This window comes from Eulemur rufifrons, chromosome 12 (assembly GCF_041146395.1).
Source record: "Eulemur rufifrons isolate Redbay chromosome 12, OSU_ERuf_1, whole genome shotgun sequence".
NCBI lineage: Eukaryota > Metazoa > Chordata > Mammalia > Primates > Lemuridae > Eulemur > Eulemur rufifrons.
Window position 1 is genome coordinate 3,395,218 of NC_090994.1, and position 19,104 is coordinate 3,414,321.

Below are 19,104 nucleotides of genomic sequence, written 5' to 3' on the forward strand. Positions count from 1 at the left end.
ACTAGTTCCCCTTTGGGTGGACACTTGGGTGTTTTCCTTCTATTTTTTTTTTCTTGAGATTATAAACAAGGCTACAGTAACCTTATACACACATAATTTCTGATATGTGCATATTTGCAAAGTCCCTTAAAAGGGACTGCTGTCTCAGAGGGCAGGTGTGAAATATATAAAACTGCATTTGTAATTTTGATAGATAGTGCCAAATTCTCTTCCATAGAGACTGTACCATTTGTAGCACCAGAGACAAGGTATGAGAGTGCTTGCTAACACTTCAGTTCTTAACATCAGATGTAGAAATGTAGCTTCTAGGGATAATAGGTTCTATCAGACTACTCTGCAGTACTCAGAGAAGTCCTATTTCTACAGAAGTCAGTAAGACGCAAGGCACAGAACTGATGAGGTTGGCATCCACCTACCGTTTGAAACTTTACATGGGCTCAAAATAGAAAAGTCTTGTGAAAAATGTATGAGGAAGCCCCTGTATAATGTTCTTGCTGAGGCCCATTCCCATATTGGAACTTAAATATTCTGTTTCCTAGACGTGTATCAGTGTTATCATGGGGTCCTTCCTGTGGCTAATACAGTAACAAGGACTTCATTTAGAGGTGCCAATAGCTGAGTGGTTCAGAGCAATAGTAGACTAAGCAGCATGGGCTTTCCCTGCCTACATTCTAATCTATAGCCCCCTACTCCCAAGGGTGTGGCTCTGGCTGAGTCATTTGGCAGAACTGAGGCTGTTATCTAGACCATTAAAATGTGGATACTGGCCAGGTGTGGTGGCTCAGGCCTGTAATCCTAGCATTCTGGAAGGCTGAGGCAGGCGGATTGCTTGAGGTCAGGAGTTTGAGACCAGCCTTAGCAAGAGTGAGACGTATCTCTACAAAAAGTAGAAAAATTAGCTGGGTGTAGTAGTGCATGCCTGTAGTCTCAGCTTCTCAGGAGGCTGAGGCAGGAGGTTTGCTTGAGCACAGGAATTTGATGTTGCAGTGAGCTATGATGATGCCACTGCAGTCTAGCTGGAGAGATAGAGTAAGACTCTTGACTCAGATAAATAAATAAGAGGATACAAATGCCTTTTTGGAATGTTGTAAGATTAAAAGGAAAAATGACTGGGAGACTGCTGAATACATAATAGCATTCAGCACTAACTTTCCCCTTTTGCCTTTCTGAAAATAGTAGAGCATCGGAAAGAAAAACCCTAAAGTCTTCTCATTAGCTAAAATTTATCTCACAACTTCCATATGTCAAGAAGAAGCTCTAAACATCTATTAAATATCACTACACCTGCAATTCCAACATGATTCATTGTTTGGCTTCTTGATTTATATCAGAGCAGAAGTACGGGGCCAAAGTTGTAACTGACTGAACCACAAAAAACAGACATTTAAATAGTTATAAAAAACCACCACCAACACTGCTGCCAAGCAAAGGCCTGGGTAGGCACATGGATAGTCAGAGCCTCTTAGGTATTCAGGCCACTTCATGTCAAGTTGTCAAGAAAAGTTTAACTGTCTGTCTGGTGTGCTGGCCAGTGGGCAATGTGTCTGTTTATTTTCCCACCCTGTTTAACTAAGTTTGGAGGTATCTCTATAACACATAAATAAGTTTTATGAAGATTTACATACTAAAATGTAAAATACAATTTTGGGGGCACTTAAGAGGTTAAATTTCAGTTATGTGGAAAATTAATTTAAATTTTCACTTGTTTAGGCAATATTTATGGAGTTCCCACTATGTGGTTAGCATTGTGCTAAGTGCTGCACTTACTTGGAACACTTAATTGACCCAACAATTCCAGGTAAAAAAAGTACCATTCACAGCACAGTCCAAATTTATGTTAACCTTTCAGTGAATCTTCATGATAGGTTTATTACCATTTTAAATGATTTTAATTTTAGAACCTTCTGGGTTCTATAATGTATCCCTCTTCCAAAGAAGGCAGAAGCATAAAATTGTTGAAACAACAAATGTAAAGTTGAAATCACTTGACAGTCTGCAAATCTTATATATCTACTTGAAACTTTAATTGTAGTAAACACTTTTGACTCAGAAGCTCATTTGTTAGCCTTATACAGTGAGTGTAATTTACTTAGCTAATTTCACTACTAGCTTATGTTCTTTCAGGGCACAGAGAAATAGGAATCATAAATATGCCATTAGTGCCTGCTTTTGTATCTCATTTCATAGCCTCATAGCTTAAGTAGAGAAAATACATTTAAAAGCACAAATTAATTGCACCTATTTCCCAGAAGTAGTTCAAAATGCTTTCTTTTATTAGAGATACCAAGTCTACCCAATGGATTTAGATAGATATATGTTGGTACTATGCAAACGTAATAATAATGGTAATAAAAAATAATAGCAGTTATCATTTATTTAGTGCTTACTGTCTATTGGAAATCATGTTGAGAACTTTGAATGGATTACCACCTTATATCTGGTCAGCAACTTTTCAAAGGAGGCACTGGTGTTATTCCCATTATATTAATATAAAGGGGGAAACTGAGGCTTGAAGAGGTTATCTTGCTCACACTAGTCATTATTTTAGCAGAACTGAGGTCCAAACCTAGGCAATCCTACCCTACACTTATGCCATCTAAGATGTTATCCATTCATGTTCATTAAAGAAACAGAATTCCATCTATATGAAGAAATAATCTTTACCTACTGGCCTTAAGTTTTACTACCATAGGAAGCAAGAGGCTTAAACTATAGTATGAAATAAACGGATACAGTTATGTGACTTGTTTCCAAAAGCGGACTTTGGAATCACTCCCCCTGCCCTACATCTGGGGTAAAAATTCTCTATATGAGTACTTTCTCCAAAGTCTTTAGAAGTTTCACCTTGGTATATATATTCATGAAAAGTTGTGTTGTAAAATGTAGTATCCCCATCTCACCCTGCCACTCCCAAAACTTAATTAGGTGCTATAGTGTTAAATATCATATACATGAAAGTAACTACTGAAGTTGCCAAAGATACCTTTCTTCCATAGAACCTCAATGCCATGCAAATATTACCTAATTTGTCCCCATAACATTCTAAAGACAGTTATTGGCATTATTAGAAGATTTTACTGAAGGGGATAGACAGAATCAGAAAAATGAGTTCAAAAACCTAGGGAGGTCATTGAGAGAAAATCCAGGGTTTTTCTTTAACCTTCAAAATGTTCATTTCACCTAACCAGTAATAACTGTATCTTATGTAGTTTTGATCTGGCTTCAAATATACATTCACTGGAAGATCATTGTAATTCAAATCCATTCAGTGCTGCTTCACTTTTGTAATTTGTTAGCTAAGTTTAAGTAGTGTATGCTGCACCTATTTTAATGATATAGCACATAGATAACATTTTCACTCATTTAAAGCCATGTTTACTGACAGATCCTTGGCACCAAAAACAATTCTAAAAGGCACACTTTACACATTCATATAGCCCACACAAGTAATTGACACAGGTTAAGCCCTGGCTAGTTCTGAATTTTCCAAACTAAGGTCGTGGAGTTTTAAAATTGTACACTTAAAAAAAGTTGGTAGAAATATATTTTGATAGTGCAGAAAAGAAACTCAAGGTCACAATATGCCCATTCAATCCTCACTCCAATAGGTAACACACAACCAGGCTGATTTTTAACTGGATTTTGCTTGGAGTTTTCTTATGGGAGTCTTGGAAACTTTATTACAAAAGATGTTAAAGTTGTCAGTGACAAGAAAAACAGGGAGTCAACAGAGGTAAGAGAGGAGGAGAGGTGTCTAAATAGAAGTGAGAAGCAGTAATTTTGTGGGAATCTAAACTGACATGTACTTTTTAAAGACCCTCAAAATAACAAAAGAATAAGAGAGGAATTTAAAGGAAAAAAGAAAAGAAACAGCCAAAGAGGTGAGACACAGCCATTTAGATGGGGGGGGGGGTTGTCTAACTACACAATGAGGTCATCCTATCTCCCGGAAGTGACACGTAATCACCTGCTTTGCACTAGCTCCGCCCCTTCCCTCAAAGGTCCCGCCCCTCCGCCAGCGGCCGGGAGGGTGTTAGGGGGCGTTTCTCCAGGAGGAAAGCTGTGAGCTGCGACGCTGAGGAAGGGGACCCCAAAACGTCTGGCACTGCCCCCTCCAGGGATCATTTTGGACCGCCTCACTCGGCCCAGCAGGATTCTGAAACGCCGAGGGGTCAACCTGATGGGTTTCGGGGTCAACGGAAGAGGGGAAGGGGAGCCCTGGCGGGGAGAACCCCCCGGCCCCCCGCCCAGCAGCTGAGGCACAGGAGGGCGGCCATCTTGGCCGGGAGGGTAGGGCTGGGGAGCTGCGGGCGCCGTGCGATTGGGGGGCTCGCCCGGAAGTGACGCCAACTACCCGGAAGCGGAGGGGGTTCCCTGGCCCACTCCCCCCTCGTTCGTTTGCTCCCCCGCTTCCTCCCCGCCCCCCTTCCTTTCCATTCGTTTCCCCCCCTCCCCGTTCCCTGCCTTCCTCCCCCCACCCGTCCCTCCCCCCCCAACCTCCGGAGCTGGGAAGAGAGTCAAGATGGCGGCGAAATCCGATGGCGGTGGCGTGGGGGTGGGCTTCGCCCAGCTGCACAACCTGGACGAGGCGGTGGGCAGCGGCGGCGAGGAGGACGGGGAGCCCGGGGGAGGCGGCTGCGGCGGCGGCGGCGACGGCAGCGAGCCCGGCGAGAGCAGCTCGCTGCACATCTGCCACTGCTGCAACACCTCCTCGTGCTACTGGGGCTGCCGCTCCGCCTGCCTGCGCTCCCTCCTGGGCAGGAAGCCGCGCCGCAGCGCCGCCGTCGCCGACGGGGGGGACCAGCCGCTGCAGCCGCCCGCGGCCGCCGACCGCCAGCCCCCGACGCCCTCGGCCGCGCGGCCGCAGCCGCCGCAGGTGGAGCGGCCGTGGCTCGACTGCCTGTGGATCGTGCTGGCGCTGCTGGTCTTCTTCGGGGACGTGGGCACCGACCTGTGGCTGGCCCTCGACTACTACCGCAAGGGGGACTACACCTTCTTCGGGCTGACCCTCTTCTTCGTGCTGGTGCCGTCGCTGCTGGTGCAGAGCCTGAGCTTCCGCTGGTTCGTGCAGGACTACACGGGCGGCGGGCTGGGCGCCGTGGAGGGGCTCAGCAGCCGGGGCCCCCCCATGATGGGGGCCGGCTACGGCCGCCCGGCCACGCCGGGGGCGCAGCGCCTGTGCCGCCTCTCCGTGTGGATCTGGCAGACGGTCATCCACCTGCTGCAGATGGGGCAGGTGTGGAGGTAAGAGCACTGCGGGGGTGGGGGCGGGGGCTGGCGGGCCGCCCTGCGGAGGGCCCCTGCGCCCTCCAGGTGCCTCGCGGGTCGGCCCCTCGGACGGGCCCGGCCCGGGGGGCTAGAAGGAGGGGTTGGCCGCGCACTTCCCCTGGCGTCTCAGAAGGACCATCGCTTGATGTGGCTCCCTGGCCACGCCTTTTGGCCCGGGGAGGCCCGAGTCCTGCTGTTTGCCTCTCTCCATCCCTGGTTTGCACTCAGCGGAGACCCTGCCTCATCCTCCCCCCTCCTTCTCTGCAGACCTCCGTATCCCTGTTGTCCCTTTCCCCTGTATCCCAAGGTAACCAGCCGCTAGCGCCTTTTATCTGCACCCCGGCTCGCGTCCTGGGGGGGACCTTCCTCCCTCCAGCCGGTTTGCGCTCGGTTTTGTCCCCCGGTGAGACATCCTCCCCTCTTCCCCTGTTTTCTGTCTGCAGTGGCCTGTGTGGGGCCCTGTGGAAAAACCCTCGCTGCCTCTCCTTTAAGCACTCCTTTATTCCACGCCCCCTCCCCCCTTCCTGCAATCCCAGCCCCTGCGAATGACTCCAGACCGCTGCCCTCCTTGAAGGAAAAATGACTTTTTTTGCTGGAGTAGACGTGCCCTTTCCTTAGTGACAGGTAAAAATTGGATAATATGTGATGGGTGCAAGCGTTTGCTGTTAACTCTCACCACCAGAAAACCAATTAGCCACCTGGACACCTATTCGGGGAGAACAGTGTTTTTGGTAGCCAGGCCAGTGTGTAAGCGATTTGTGTTTCCACAGACCCAAGCTAGGCTTTGCGGCCCTTTCCCCTTTTGTAGATTTCCCGTGTGCCAGGTGAATCCCTCAAAAACCACTTGCAGGTGCTCTTTTTGCCAGGAGCCTTAAACTGACTTAGCTGGCTAAACTAAGGAAATGATCCCACTAAAACCTTGGTAAATCTGTGCCTTCCAACTTAAATTAGCTTGAGTGTATTCTGGAAGCAGTGAGTTGTAAGTGAGAGCATTTGCAAAAGAAAAAAACCTTGCTGGAGATAAATTACACAGGGACAAGCTCTTGAGTACATTGCTTCTGTGAGAAGACATTTTGCCTTGACTACCCTGACTCCTGTGCCCAGGTGGAGGCTTCAGGCACTCAATATTTCAGGTAACCAAGGTATACATACTCAGGTGAGCTGGAATAAAGTTCATTATCTTTTGAGTGGTTCGTCCAGATGTCTGTTCAGAATTTATTTAAGTAAACACATTTCAGAAAGCATGGGACTGAATTAAATGAAATGTGGAGAGTGAATGCAAGAAGTTTGTCCTACAGAATTGGCATGCAAATTCAGGGTAGGGGAGGTGAGGGTAATTCTTGGTGTTGTTGGTTCTCCCAGAGTTGTTTACTGGTGTTCCTAGGTTGAGCCAAGAACCTTTTCCCCAGCTGCATTTGTCTGCAGATTTTTTGTTTCCTGCTGATAAGTTTATAAGAAAAGAGAGAATAAAATAGAAGAAGCGCTGATTGATTAACTTTTAGCTGCTGTGAGCATAACTCGGGGTCCAATAAAATTTTGAAATATGGTTTGAGTTTGAAGTCTAATTGCAAAAACACCCCTAAACACCCAAATCCATACTGAATCAAAGGTAGTGTGTTTGATATTGGGGAAACCTTTTTTTTTTTTCAGTTTCTGGCTGGTAGGGTGCAAAGCCTGAAGGGGGAGAGGAACAAAAGTGTGGGGAAGAGAGCGGTTTTGAAATACTAGTAGAATTTAACAGCATGTATTTAATAACTAGGCTTCTGCTGAACAAGCCCAAGTCACCCATCTCCCTGTGTTAAACTTCTGAGTGTGGGCAGTAAAAACGTTGGTGTCAGGTTAAAATTCCTGAGAGAATTGTTTCTAATGGAATCTGTCATAGACATTTATTAGTAGTAAGCATTTGGGACATAATGAAATTGAAGTTCAGGTTCACAATCTTTTTAGGCAGAATAAATTTCCCCCCATTCACTAAACCTTAATTGTATTTGGGCAAAGTAGAAGGCTAGATTTTGGGAGAAAGTAAAAAGTACATTTTAAGTGTAAATTTAGCTTTTGTAGTTTATGTAAGGGAGTATATGTATTTTTTCTGGTCTCCATTTAACTTTCAAGGTCTGCAGTGAGATATATATATTTTAAAAATGTACCTGTGATTTATGTCTAACTTTTTAAAAGTCTTTTTTCAAGATTAGTATATATTTCTAAATATTTCATAAGGTTAAGGTATTAAAAGACATGCTAATTCAGCTAGGTTATTTCTTCTAACATCGCTCTACTTCAAAACCAATATTTCCTGAGGAATGATTTTATTTATTTGTTTCCAGTAGGCTGGTTTTGGTTGAAATACTTCTGGAGCAAGGTCTGCTCTCTTAATACCTACTAGGCATGTTGCTTGCATTGAAATCATTCATATGTAAAAGCTTTAGAGAAAGGTTTTTATTCTTTTCTTGTTTTAATCTCTTGGCAAACAATTGCTTGTCAGTGTGTATAAACATACATCATCTTTATTTTTACTGCACATCTTTTGGGGTTATAGTTTCCTTAATCATATTTGCTGTTTAAACTTTACTATTTCATGTGGTCACATGACAAAGATTAAGGTCTAGGAATTCTATCATTTGATTTGGGTCGCATTTCTAAGAAAAGATGTCAGTGAAGTTGTACATTGTCAAAACTGATTCCATTAGAACATGAATATCTGTCTCTTCACATGCCTTTGTTTTTTCTTTCTTTCTTTTTTTAGTGTAAACTTGTTTGACTCTTGCTTGGACAAAGCACAATGCCTTTGTGAGGTAATTTGGCTCCCCTGACGTTAAGGTGGTGCGCTTCTGTGCGTGTTGCCGTTCCTGTCAAGATGACAACTACTTGACATCTTTCACCGAATGACTTTACAGAATTTAAGGAAATATTTTTGGCTGGGCTGAAATCGGAGCATGGAAGAGTGGTTGTCTGTAGAATGATTTGGTATCATGAGCCTGCTTTTGCAGAGCATTAGTGTGTGATTAAGGTCTGTTTAATGCATGCCTTACCCTCACTAATTACTAACATGTACCTTACTATATAGTATTATTTGCTCTGTGTTTCAGATACTTTTTCCAGGGATAACAGGCATGAGTCACTCATGCCAGGAATATGACTCACATCAGGCTTCACTTTGTATAATGTTAATAGAAAGTGAGATCATTTTCTTGGAGGGTTTGACGCTTGGAACAGCATGATTTAGTTTGCATATTGCATTGTTGTATGAAAGTTTTTTCCTTCCGTGTATTGTTTAGAGGGTGCTTAGTGTGTTGTCCGTTCTCTTCAGAACATCAACAGTTCTTTGACTAACAGTTCATCGGATGTCATGATGTCGCAGCCAAATCATTACTCTCTCTTTTAATTATTTTTATGTGTGTGCACCCTTCTATTTTAGAGTAAAAAAGAAATTTACTTGAATTCCTTATAGAATTTGCCATGTTTAAGGTGAGCGTCAACTGTCCTTTATCTTGTGGGATGGGGTGGACTAGATGGTTGCCTTCATGGAGAAAACAGAAAAAGGCATTTCACATTTCATAATGGCACCATCAATCTGAAACCTTCTAAAGCTTCTAAAGTCCCCATTTTGAGACTTTGGTATTATATAGATTCATAGCTCTCTACATAATTGGCCTTCTCTTTCGCCCCTATATTTGGGATACTTGGTATATTATGTTTTTTTGTTCATGTTGAATATTTTAGAATAGTGGTTCTTAATTCTGGCCGAGAATAGAATATACTGCAGCTTTTAAAAAAATAAAATGCCTGGGCACAGTTGGACCTGCCGAGGAAGGTTCCTAGGGTGGGACCTGAGCAGTCATAGTTTTAGAAGCTTCACAGGTGATCATATGGGCAGCCGGGCTTGATAAACACTTTGGAATTGAGTTTCAAGGCTTATTCCATTTGGAGATGGATATTGGATTTGTGTTGTTAATAAATATGACGAACAATTGAGAAAGGAATGAGCTAATATCATGAAGTTTGGTCCCTGAACGGCACCATAACAAAACGACTTTACCTTGGAAACATGAGTGTCTGAAAGTACTTGGGCTGTCTCAAGGATATGCACTCATGGTACTCTGTTTTCTATTTCTTTGAGCCCAAGTATGAAGCTCATTATAAAAGGATTCTCAAATTCAAAGCAGTCTTCAATAAAGGTAGCCTGCGTCTTTGCCTTTTATAGGATACAAGTAATACATTTAGCATTATGTTGCATGTAAAAGGTATAATAATTTGGTTTAATTTTGAAATTATTCTAGTAAGTAGGCTTGAGGAAACATAACTGGGATTACAAATGGTGTTGGACTAAGTGATCTGTAATGTCCCTCTAGTTCTAAGATTTTGTGACTTACAAATAAGGAAACTCATTTGTGTGGGCCCAGGGTACACCAGTCATGGACACATTAAAAGATTATATACATATATTTATGTATGTGTGTAGGAAGTTTTTATATCTGCTTATTACAGGGTCAGAATCTTAATGTTATAAAAATAGTATTTTTCTTCCATTTTATCCATAAACTTAATGGAATTCTGGTTAAAAAGAAACTCAATGATTTTTCTTTTCTTTTTTTTTTTTTTTGCGACAGGGTCTCACTCTTTTGCCCAGGCTACAGTGCAGGGGTCAGTCATAGCTCACTGTAGCCTCCAACTCTTGGGCTCAAGGGATCCTCTTGCCTCAGCCTCCCGAGTAGCTGGGACTACAGGCATGAGCCACTGTGCCTGGCTTCAGTGGGATTTTTTGAGTGGGAACGTGAGTGAAGTTGATCAGAGAAAAGTATAGTTAAAATAACTTTGAAAAAGAAAACTGTTGAGACTTATTCTATCAGAAAGTGGATGTGCCATAACGTGTTGATAAGTAGACCATTATGCCACTGGCAGAAGAAGTAAGTGAATAGGTAGTGAAGGGGAATAAAGAATCTAGAAATAAATAGACATGTTTGTGAGAATTTAGTATATAGGTGGCATTTCTAGTCAGTGAAGGGAAAAAGAATTATTTAACAAATGATACTGGGGCAGTTGACTACCCAATTGAAACAAGTAGATCTCTACCTTATATAAACAGAAGTTCTTAAAAAATTAAAGATGTAAACATAAAATGTTAAACTGTAAAAACATTATAAGAAAATGTAGGGTGATTATTTTTTATAATCTTGCAGTGGGCAAGACCCTTTGGCACCAGCAAGGAAAAAAGGGGCAGATTAAACCACGTTACCATTGCCTCCTCTGGTTTATCCTCTTCTTCCTCTTCCCACCCAAAAATTCTAGAAATGGGTGACTGGCTGTGAGGGTAGGAGGGTTAAATTTAGACAGAGATACTGCCTCTAGGAATATGAATATGAAGAGAACATTTCTGAAGAATATTTCTTTTTTTTTTTTGGGAGAATAGTAACAGTAAAAACTTGACATTTACGGTGAATTTTCAAGGGAAGGATGAAAAAATGGCATGCTTTGGAGTAAAATTGCAACTAGTGATGAAACATAGTATTTTCAGAATGACCCGGGAACAAAGCATCAAAATTATAGAAGTCCAGTATTCCTGAAATCTAGTCAGGCATGTGTCAGAAATCACAGGTAGTTATTTCTGTCTTCAACCTCGTTTGCTTTGATTTTGCACACTTAATCCTTAAGGTCAGTCAGTAAAGCTTATGTAATGGGTAAATTCTGGAATGTTGGAAAGATTCTGTGGGATGCAAAAAGAAATAAACTGTGTCTCAAATGTTGCCATTTTTGCTATGGGATGGTTTGCTTTACAATGTGCTTTCTGCAAGTAAGTTTGTGCTTAACACTTTAGTTAACTCCCCATGATCTGTTTCTCTAGTTTCTTCTATTAATAGTCAGAAATTCTGCATTTATTTGGCTCTGACTTAAATTTTTTTTAAAAATCATGAAAATGTAGTCTCATTTAAAAAGTTCAGTGACTTTTGACTAATTGCCTAAAGACAATTCACTGTTTACCACTATTGGAGATATTATTAAAAAAAAAAAAATCACGGGACATAGCATGGAATAAAGGGAATGAACATTGAAGTTAAGACATCAAGTTTGTCATTCTGTAGGTTACAAACAATTGCTCGCCTCAGTTTCCTCATATTTATCAAATGAGGAGTTAAATTGATCTTTAATGTCCTTTCAATTTTAGAAAGTCCATCATGCTATAGATATCAGTTCTCTGAAAACAGTTTTGTTTTGTTTTGTTTTTTAGAGATAGGGTCTCACTATATTGCCCAGGCTGTTCTTGAACTCTTAGGCTCAAGTGATCCTCCCACCTCAGCCTTCCTAGTAGCTGGGGCTACAGGTCCATGCCACTGCGCCTCGCTGAAAACAGTTTTAAAGAAGGAATTTCAGACTTTGGTTTGCTCAATTAAAATATTTTTAAAACAAATGTATGTGTTTCCCAGGAGCTGATTTGAAGTAGGGAGTTCTGAGTCCTAGCATGTGTTATTTTCACTTAGTATTAAACAAATTTTCATTATTTTTAATGAGTTTGCTATCTGTATGGGCATTTTATGTATCTCACTAGTTAATGTTAAAGTTTATAGCAGATTAAACTTTCCAAGAAACTTGTTATGCTGGTCTTATCAGCTAAACTTGTGAATTTGCGATTTCAGCGATAAATGAAACTGTATTTTAAAGTGGTCTTTTTTTTTTTTTGTAATTTTATGTTTTAAATTTTTACTGTTAGGCTAAGCAATGCATATATCTATTTAAGCCATATATTTTGGAGGTTTTTCTGAATTGTTTACCAAGATTAATTTCTTTTTTGGGGGAAGAACCTCAGAATTACCTCCTGTGACTTATTGTTTCATATGTGGTCTTTAACTTTGAAAAGTTAGTTTGTAATTTTTTTTTTTAATAATAGCTTCTATGTCAGTTGTGAGCTTTTTTTTAGGAAATATTTCTGTGAAGTGAATTTTTCTCCCTCCTTAGATTAAAGTATAGGTTCTTTTGTGGCTCAAATTGAATTTTTAGGAAAGATGGGATTTGCTTGGAGGATTCAGTGCCTGTTGTTACAATGACATTAATGTAGTGTTCTACATAGAATTCAACATTAGATTTTCTTTTCTATATGTCTAATGTGGGTAGATCTTGGTATATTGCATTATTTTAAATTAGCTTAAAACATACCGATTTGTATTTTAAACAAGCTCTCTAGTAATTATAACTGTCTCTAAGGTTTAATAGCCACTGCTTTGCTGGATCTAGGACCCGAGGAGTTAAAAAAAAAAATCTGTCCTGAGAAGTTAGTATGAATCTAGGTACTGGTGGATTTTGAGTGGGTTGTTGGTAAACAGTTAATGAGTTTAAGTTTCATGTTACAGAGGAACAAAGATAAATACAGTGTCCCTCAAGGTCCTCTAGTTCCTCGGTTAGTATTAGGAGAGGACAGGTATGTGATGCTTGCAATAAACTGAGGTGACCACTACTATTGATAATACGTTAGAATGTGTGACTATAATTAAAGGAGAGTGGGAGAGGCGTAGAGAAATTACTGAGAAGGAAAGGAAACTACATTGAAAGTTCTGCTTTTACATATATTGTCTCATTTAACTTTCACAAGTGTTTTGTGCCCATTTTGCCGATGAAGAATTGGGTTTAGAGTGGGTGAGCAACCTACATAACTGGCAGCTGGTGGAGGAAAGTTTTGAAGCCAGATATTACTGGTGGCAAAATAGGCCCCGTTGTCTAAGTCAGAAACGCTTCTCGCTGCTTGTGAGCCCCGATGACTGAGCTGTGGGCAAACAGAATTACCTTATTTTGAGACTTTGCTGTTGTGGTTAATTGAAAATGAAGGAATGATATTTTGAACCCCTGGGGCCTCTTGGGGTACAAGCTGAGGTTCTTTGAGACCTCTGATTTCTAGTTTAATGTATTAAACTCCTCAGAGATTAGGGTAGGTTTGTAACTTGTTCATTATGACTGCGAATGTGATTCAAAAGGCTGAATAGTACCACTGGATCTGTGTCCTAGGACATTATTTTCAGTACTTCACCCCCTTGTCTTTCTCATGCTAGATGCACCTTCCAACCCTGCGATTTCCGCATCACACAGTGGAATATGTAGGTGTGAAAGTGCCCTGCAGGCTCCATCTAAATGCTGCGCCCACCTGTTGGTTCTCTGTTGACCTGTTGGAGACACCAAGAACAGCAGTTCTAGCCTTAAGGTTACAGAGCAGGTGTTTCCAAGCTTTTGCTGTGCATTGGAATCCCCTGGGGAGTCAGATACTTGGGTTCCACCGTAAGAGATTATGATCCAGGAGGTCAGGCTGGGCTCAAGAATGCATATAGTTTAAAAGCCCACGTTTTGTGAAAGTTCCCCAAGCAGTGCCCAGGTGAATGAGAAGCACTGGTGCGGGCTGATTCCTACCAGTATCTAAAGAAGTAGTTCTTCAAAAGAAGGGGCGTGTGCTAGAATCACTTGGGAGTTTTTGGTAAACTTAAGCACTAGGCATCGTAGATTCAGAGGGATGGCATGGATAAAAGAAGCTCCGCAGGTGATTTTAATGGAAAACCAGTATTTAAACAATCTGATTGGACCTTACTTTTAACTGGGATAGGTTGGTGAAAGTGTATATATTAGTCAAACGCTGTTGCCATATACTATGCCTGAGGTTTAGAATACTGTAAAGATGTTTAACATTAAAATTATATGACATATAATTGAATATTCCTTGGATTCAGAAGCTTCCTTTGGAAGTTTGAAGTACTTCAAGGTCATTATCGTGAACATGAATGATCACCATTGGTGCTCAGAATTGCCAGGTAAGGGGCATTTTATTGTGCTTGGAAAACTGATACTCAATCCAGAGTGAATTTTCTGTCTCATATTTTCAGAAATGTTATATTTGTTGAAATCAGTGCCAAGGAAAGGATTCCTAAAAAGAAAGTGGTGAATGAAAGGGGAAAAGTAATCTAATAGATAGTAAATGAGTGTCATTAGAGACAGGAATAAAGAGAGCAGAGAAGAAAAATGACAAATACATTTTGCTTGATAGATTCGTGGGCAGAAGAGCAAGGGGAGGGGAGGAGGGGGAGTTGTGCAGTGTTTGCCGCTGGTAAGGTGCCAGTGCCACGGTTCAGCAGGCACACCTGCGATCCACACACCGCCATGCTGTCCCTCTGAGCTCCATCTAGGAGTGTCCTGTGGCAGTGGCGAGAAAATCTGAGAACCCTTGTAACAGGGAAGTCAGGGTCAGAAATCCCATGGGACGCGGTGGTTGGCAGAGAGATGGGACCCGGGGTGGGGGTGTGGGCATGCCAAGGGCAGGGGAGGTTGGATGCTCTGCTGACTTGTGGTGCTGGATCAAAATGAGCAAAACTCCAGCTCTGTACTTTTGTTTGGGCATAAGGAATGCAGGTTTTGAGTAGTCAACGAAGTGCTTATAAGTAGCCTTCTACCGTATACTTAAAATGCTGCCCTTTTGCCTTCTGTAAGGTAGTTTTCATGAAAACTGGCTCTGAAAGAAAATATGCATTCCAATAAAGAAATTATATGTTCAAAACTTAAGCAACCTCAGATGGTTTGGGTTGGACCTAGTGGGTGAGGGTATGCCTTTGGATGGAAGAAAAAAGAAACTACAATAAAGGACTCATTACTCAGTTTGCAGATTAAACAAAAGTTGTCGAAACGAAGCTGAGTTAAAAGCAATTACATTATAAATTTAGAAAAATAGAGAATTAGAATGTGTCTGTAGTGTTTGTGAACTGTATTTGGGGTTTCCACTATTTGATAGGGACTACATAATCATTTTTAGGTAGTTTTTGAGATGTAGTAATCTGGGAAAGAGGCTCCTAAGCCTTTCTGGTTAAATAGGATGATTTTTGTCAGGCGGGTTCCAGGATTTTGAATGGGGCTCCATGAGGTTGGAGTGTGTCATTTTGCTTATTGCTTGGCATTTGCAACTCACTATTTCAATAGTGATAGACTCATATCTACTGTAATGTGATACACACGTTCCTGAAAAACCTCTCATTCTGCAAAATCACACACTAAAAATAACAGGGCTGTGGAAAAAAATAGAATTAAAGCCAGACTACTTAAAACTATGGAACTTTGTAACTAGAGCACTAGCAAAAACAATGACAATTCAAGTAAAAATACTTGCAGGTTTAACTTTACACTGACATTTGCACTCGGCATCATACCCAGATTGCAGGCCTTGTTTTATCCTGGGATATGCAGGTTCTTCTAGATGTCAGCTTTTACTGGAGGCCAAGTTCACCAGAATTAAAGCTCTGCTTCAGGGGTAGCCTTCATGTGGAAAGCACAGCAGATATTGAAGCAACTAAATCAGCTAATCATTAATTAGACAAAAGGAAGGTACTTTGATAAGATTTTCAGCATTTTTCTTTAAGTTGTCTTTTTTTTTTCTTTGCTGAGTGTTTCTCATTATTTATGAAAAATCTTGTCCTTGATAGCTTCAGAACATTAATACGCTGGGAAGAATTACTCATGAACCAACACTGCTTCGTTTTACTGTTGTCACTCCCATTTTGCCAGTCATGTGTGAAGGAATCCATGTTACAGAAGCATGTATTGTATAACTGACATGTTTTTGATGGTGTCAAGATGCAGCTCTTGAAAATGTCAAGGTTCCATTGCTTTGGGAAGTTCTAGTTTGGGAGACATCCTACAGTGCTTCAAGGTTAAGTGAAATTTATTACTCTTCTTATGCCTTGTTGGTCCTTATGTACAATAAAGAACGGAAGAGGGGCTACATTAATCCACTTTTAAATTCTGCTGCTGTTACCTGGTCATTGGATGCAATGCGATGGTGTCTCTATGCTGCATCTGCATTTGAACAACATATATGGAACAGGAACGGTTTTCAAATTTTGGCCCGTTTGAAATGTGGTTATAGTGATGTTTGAAATTGAAATTCATCTAAGGATACAGTAAACAGAAGAAAGAGCAACAGTAGCCAGTTGTCAAGGAAAAGACTGATGGGTAGAATAAACAGACGGCTTTCTGTAATATAAACAATCTGTTTTCATAGGATTTTCTCTCTTTTGAAGGATGATTGGGAGAACTTCCAAATTAAGTAGAAGTTGGTGAAACGTGAAAGGCAGCAAATCTACAACGTGTATGTTAGTGATTGTTTTACAGTTTGTTTCCTCAATAACTGTAATAACAAAAACGTCAGTGGCTTAACACAATAGGAATGTATTGTTTGCTGTGAGTGGTCGTGGCTCACGGTTGCTGTGACATCTTTTCGGGACTCACCAGCCTCAGCATTCAGCCAGAGGGAAGGGAGAGACCAGGGCTTCTTAAAAGCCCTGGCTTGAAGTGACACACATCACTTCTGCTAACATGCCATTGTCAGTGAAGAACTAGCCGTGGACTATACCTAGACCAAGGGCGGCTGTGAAATACAGTCCCAGCCCGGGCAACAGCTTTACAACATCGGAGAGGGAGGCTGCGTTTTGGTATTACTGTGTAGACCAGGTCCCCTCCGGATTAAGGGGGCAAGTGTATGTGTATATATATGTGAGATATATATATATAAAAACAGGACACCACTCCATGCTAGGGCTCTCACATACGCCCCCACACACTCAGACTGGGACCGTGTAGACACACCAGTGAACCGCACATGCACATCTTTGGGATATGGAGGGAGACCAGGGTACCTGGAGAAAACCCACGCAGACATGGGGAGACCGTGCAGGCTGCACACAGAGAGTGGCCCCAGCCAGGAATCGATTTTTTTTTTTCTTTTTTCTCATCAACTTTATAACTAAGTGATGGTGAACAAAACGATATTGGATGAAATGACGTTATTCAAGTTCCTGCTGTATACTAAAACATACTAGATTCTATTTGGTTTTTGTGTTTATAACCCCTGGGGTTAAAATGATTGAAAAATTGTTTACAAAGGTGTTAAATATCTAAACATGACTTAAATGTAAAACGGAACCTAACATGTTTTTATCAAAACATGTATGTTTTATAAGTTTTTATAGAAATCCATAAAATAATGTAAAAATAGAGATCTACCATTCTAGTTTTGAAGTTTTTAACTGTCAGCTGTTTTAAAATACTTGTTCTGTTAATTCTGAATGTATTTTCTGGCATTCTTAATTGGCTTTTAAAAATAAGGTTACTAATAACAGAAATAAAAATGTACATATTTATTTAGAGGCTATTTAATAATTAAAGTTCCTTTACATAATATCACCGCCAGTTGAGACTGTACCAGATGAAGATTCTTGTTTCTTCTTACAAAGCCCAAATCTGTGACCTGTGTGGGTAACAAGTAATTATTATCTTCAGACTATGGTACATGAGAGATTAAACTGCAAATTATAATTAGAATAAAAACTACACACTGAAACCTTTAACAGACTCTGTATGGTGGTATAGGTCAAATATACACTATGTATGAGATAATTTTTTTGTCTAGCTGATCTTAATGTAGTTTTAACACTTTTTATTATATTTGCTTATATTATCTGGTGCTGGCTTAGTCTTTCCCTCACTCTGGAATCATCTCTTGTAGCCAGGGGACATTATTGCGTGGACTACAAACAGTTCTGACTTGTTAGCATTGTATAAAGCCCCACTGAGTTTGCTCTAAACAAATGCTGTTACATACATTGCTTCTCAAACGTAATACTCCTGCTAATGTTATAATCCTTGCACTGTGTTTAAAACCTCATTCATGGGACTTTTCAATTCATAAGCCTACTTGAGTAGACTTTCCAGAAATCTTAGTGGACTTGTAGAAATATTAATCAACACAGGTCTTAGGACTTCTTCTGTAGACCAGATAACTTCACATTGTAGTTAATTCTCATTAGCACATTGTAAACTTGAATAATAATTTTTTTTAAAAATCCACCAAACAGCATGTCACACCCATTAGGATGGCTGCTCTCAGAAAACCAGAAAATAACAAGTGTTGATGAGTATGTGGAGGAATCGGAAGCCTTGTGCACTGTTGGTGAGAATGTAGAATGATACAGCCATCATGGAAATAAAGATGTGGGTGTTGGCTGGTCTGAAGGCAGTGAGTTATCTCTGTTGATTGTTCCCAGTTCCAGATGGGACTGCTTGTTCTACTCTTACCCCCTTCTCACTACTGAACTTGACTAGTCATAAGAAGAAGAAAGATGTAACAATGCTAAAGAAATTAGAAATATGTGCCTATTAAATACTTGTTCTTGTAAGTGAAATGGGGGAAAACTGTGGTCACTTTGTAATCTGTTTACGTGGTGATACATGCTTGTATAAAAAGATTGCCCATATTCAAGAATAAAATTAGCCGAGCATGTCATTTGAAATTGTCTAAAAGTCAAAACATTATCTAAAACCAATGAAATCTAAAAATGTTCATGTGAACTTTTAAGAAAGAAATTTTATTATGAAATATTATCATATGTAAGCTTTTGACTGAAAAGTTGACCATCCTGTGGCTGATGGGAACACCGAGTGTTGGCGGTTTCACTGTGCAGCCCGCCTCTCCCATCCCTCAGCGAAGACAGACGTCAGCCAGCCCGTTCACATCCACTCCAGACATGGACACGTCTCAGTGCTCTGAACTTGTTGCTGTCAGGTCAGAGACCTTCGCTGGTTCCTCTTTGTTCGTAGCATATACCCCAAACTCTTAAACCAAAAGTGTTAACTTATCAGTTAATAACCAGTGACTTGCTTTTTTGAGAGAAGCATCTGTTAACTTGCGTGACAGTTGTCCACCTTAGAATGGGTCTTCTCTAGCTGGATGCTTATTCTTTTTGGACAGCTGGACTCCTTTGGGCTCAGACAGAGGCAAAACCCATCAGAAAATGAAGACTAGTTAGACCGGAAGAAGAATTGACT

The 19,104-nt window shown here is 40.9% G+C and overlaps 1 protein-coding gene across 2 annotated transcripts in view; it reads left to right on the plus strand.

Moving 5' to 3' along the window:
* The first annotated feature begins 4,522 nt into the window (after positions 1 to 4,522).
* Positions 4,523 to 19,104, plus strand: part of XKR6 (XK related 6) — a 164,900-nt gene continuing 150,318 nt past the window's right edge. The window contains exon 1 of one of the 2 annotated variants that reach the window (XM_069485078.1): positions 4,523 to 5,244. In XM_069485078.1, coding sequence (XP_069341179.1) covers positions 4,523 to 5,244 — 722 coding nt within the window. The remainder of the gene's footprint in view (positions 5,245 to 19,104) is intronic. The other variant, XR_011235234.1, reaches the window with a different exon arrangement.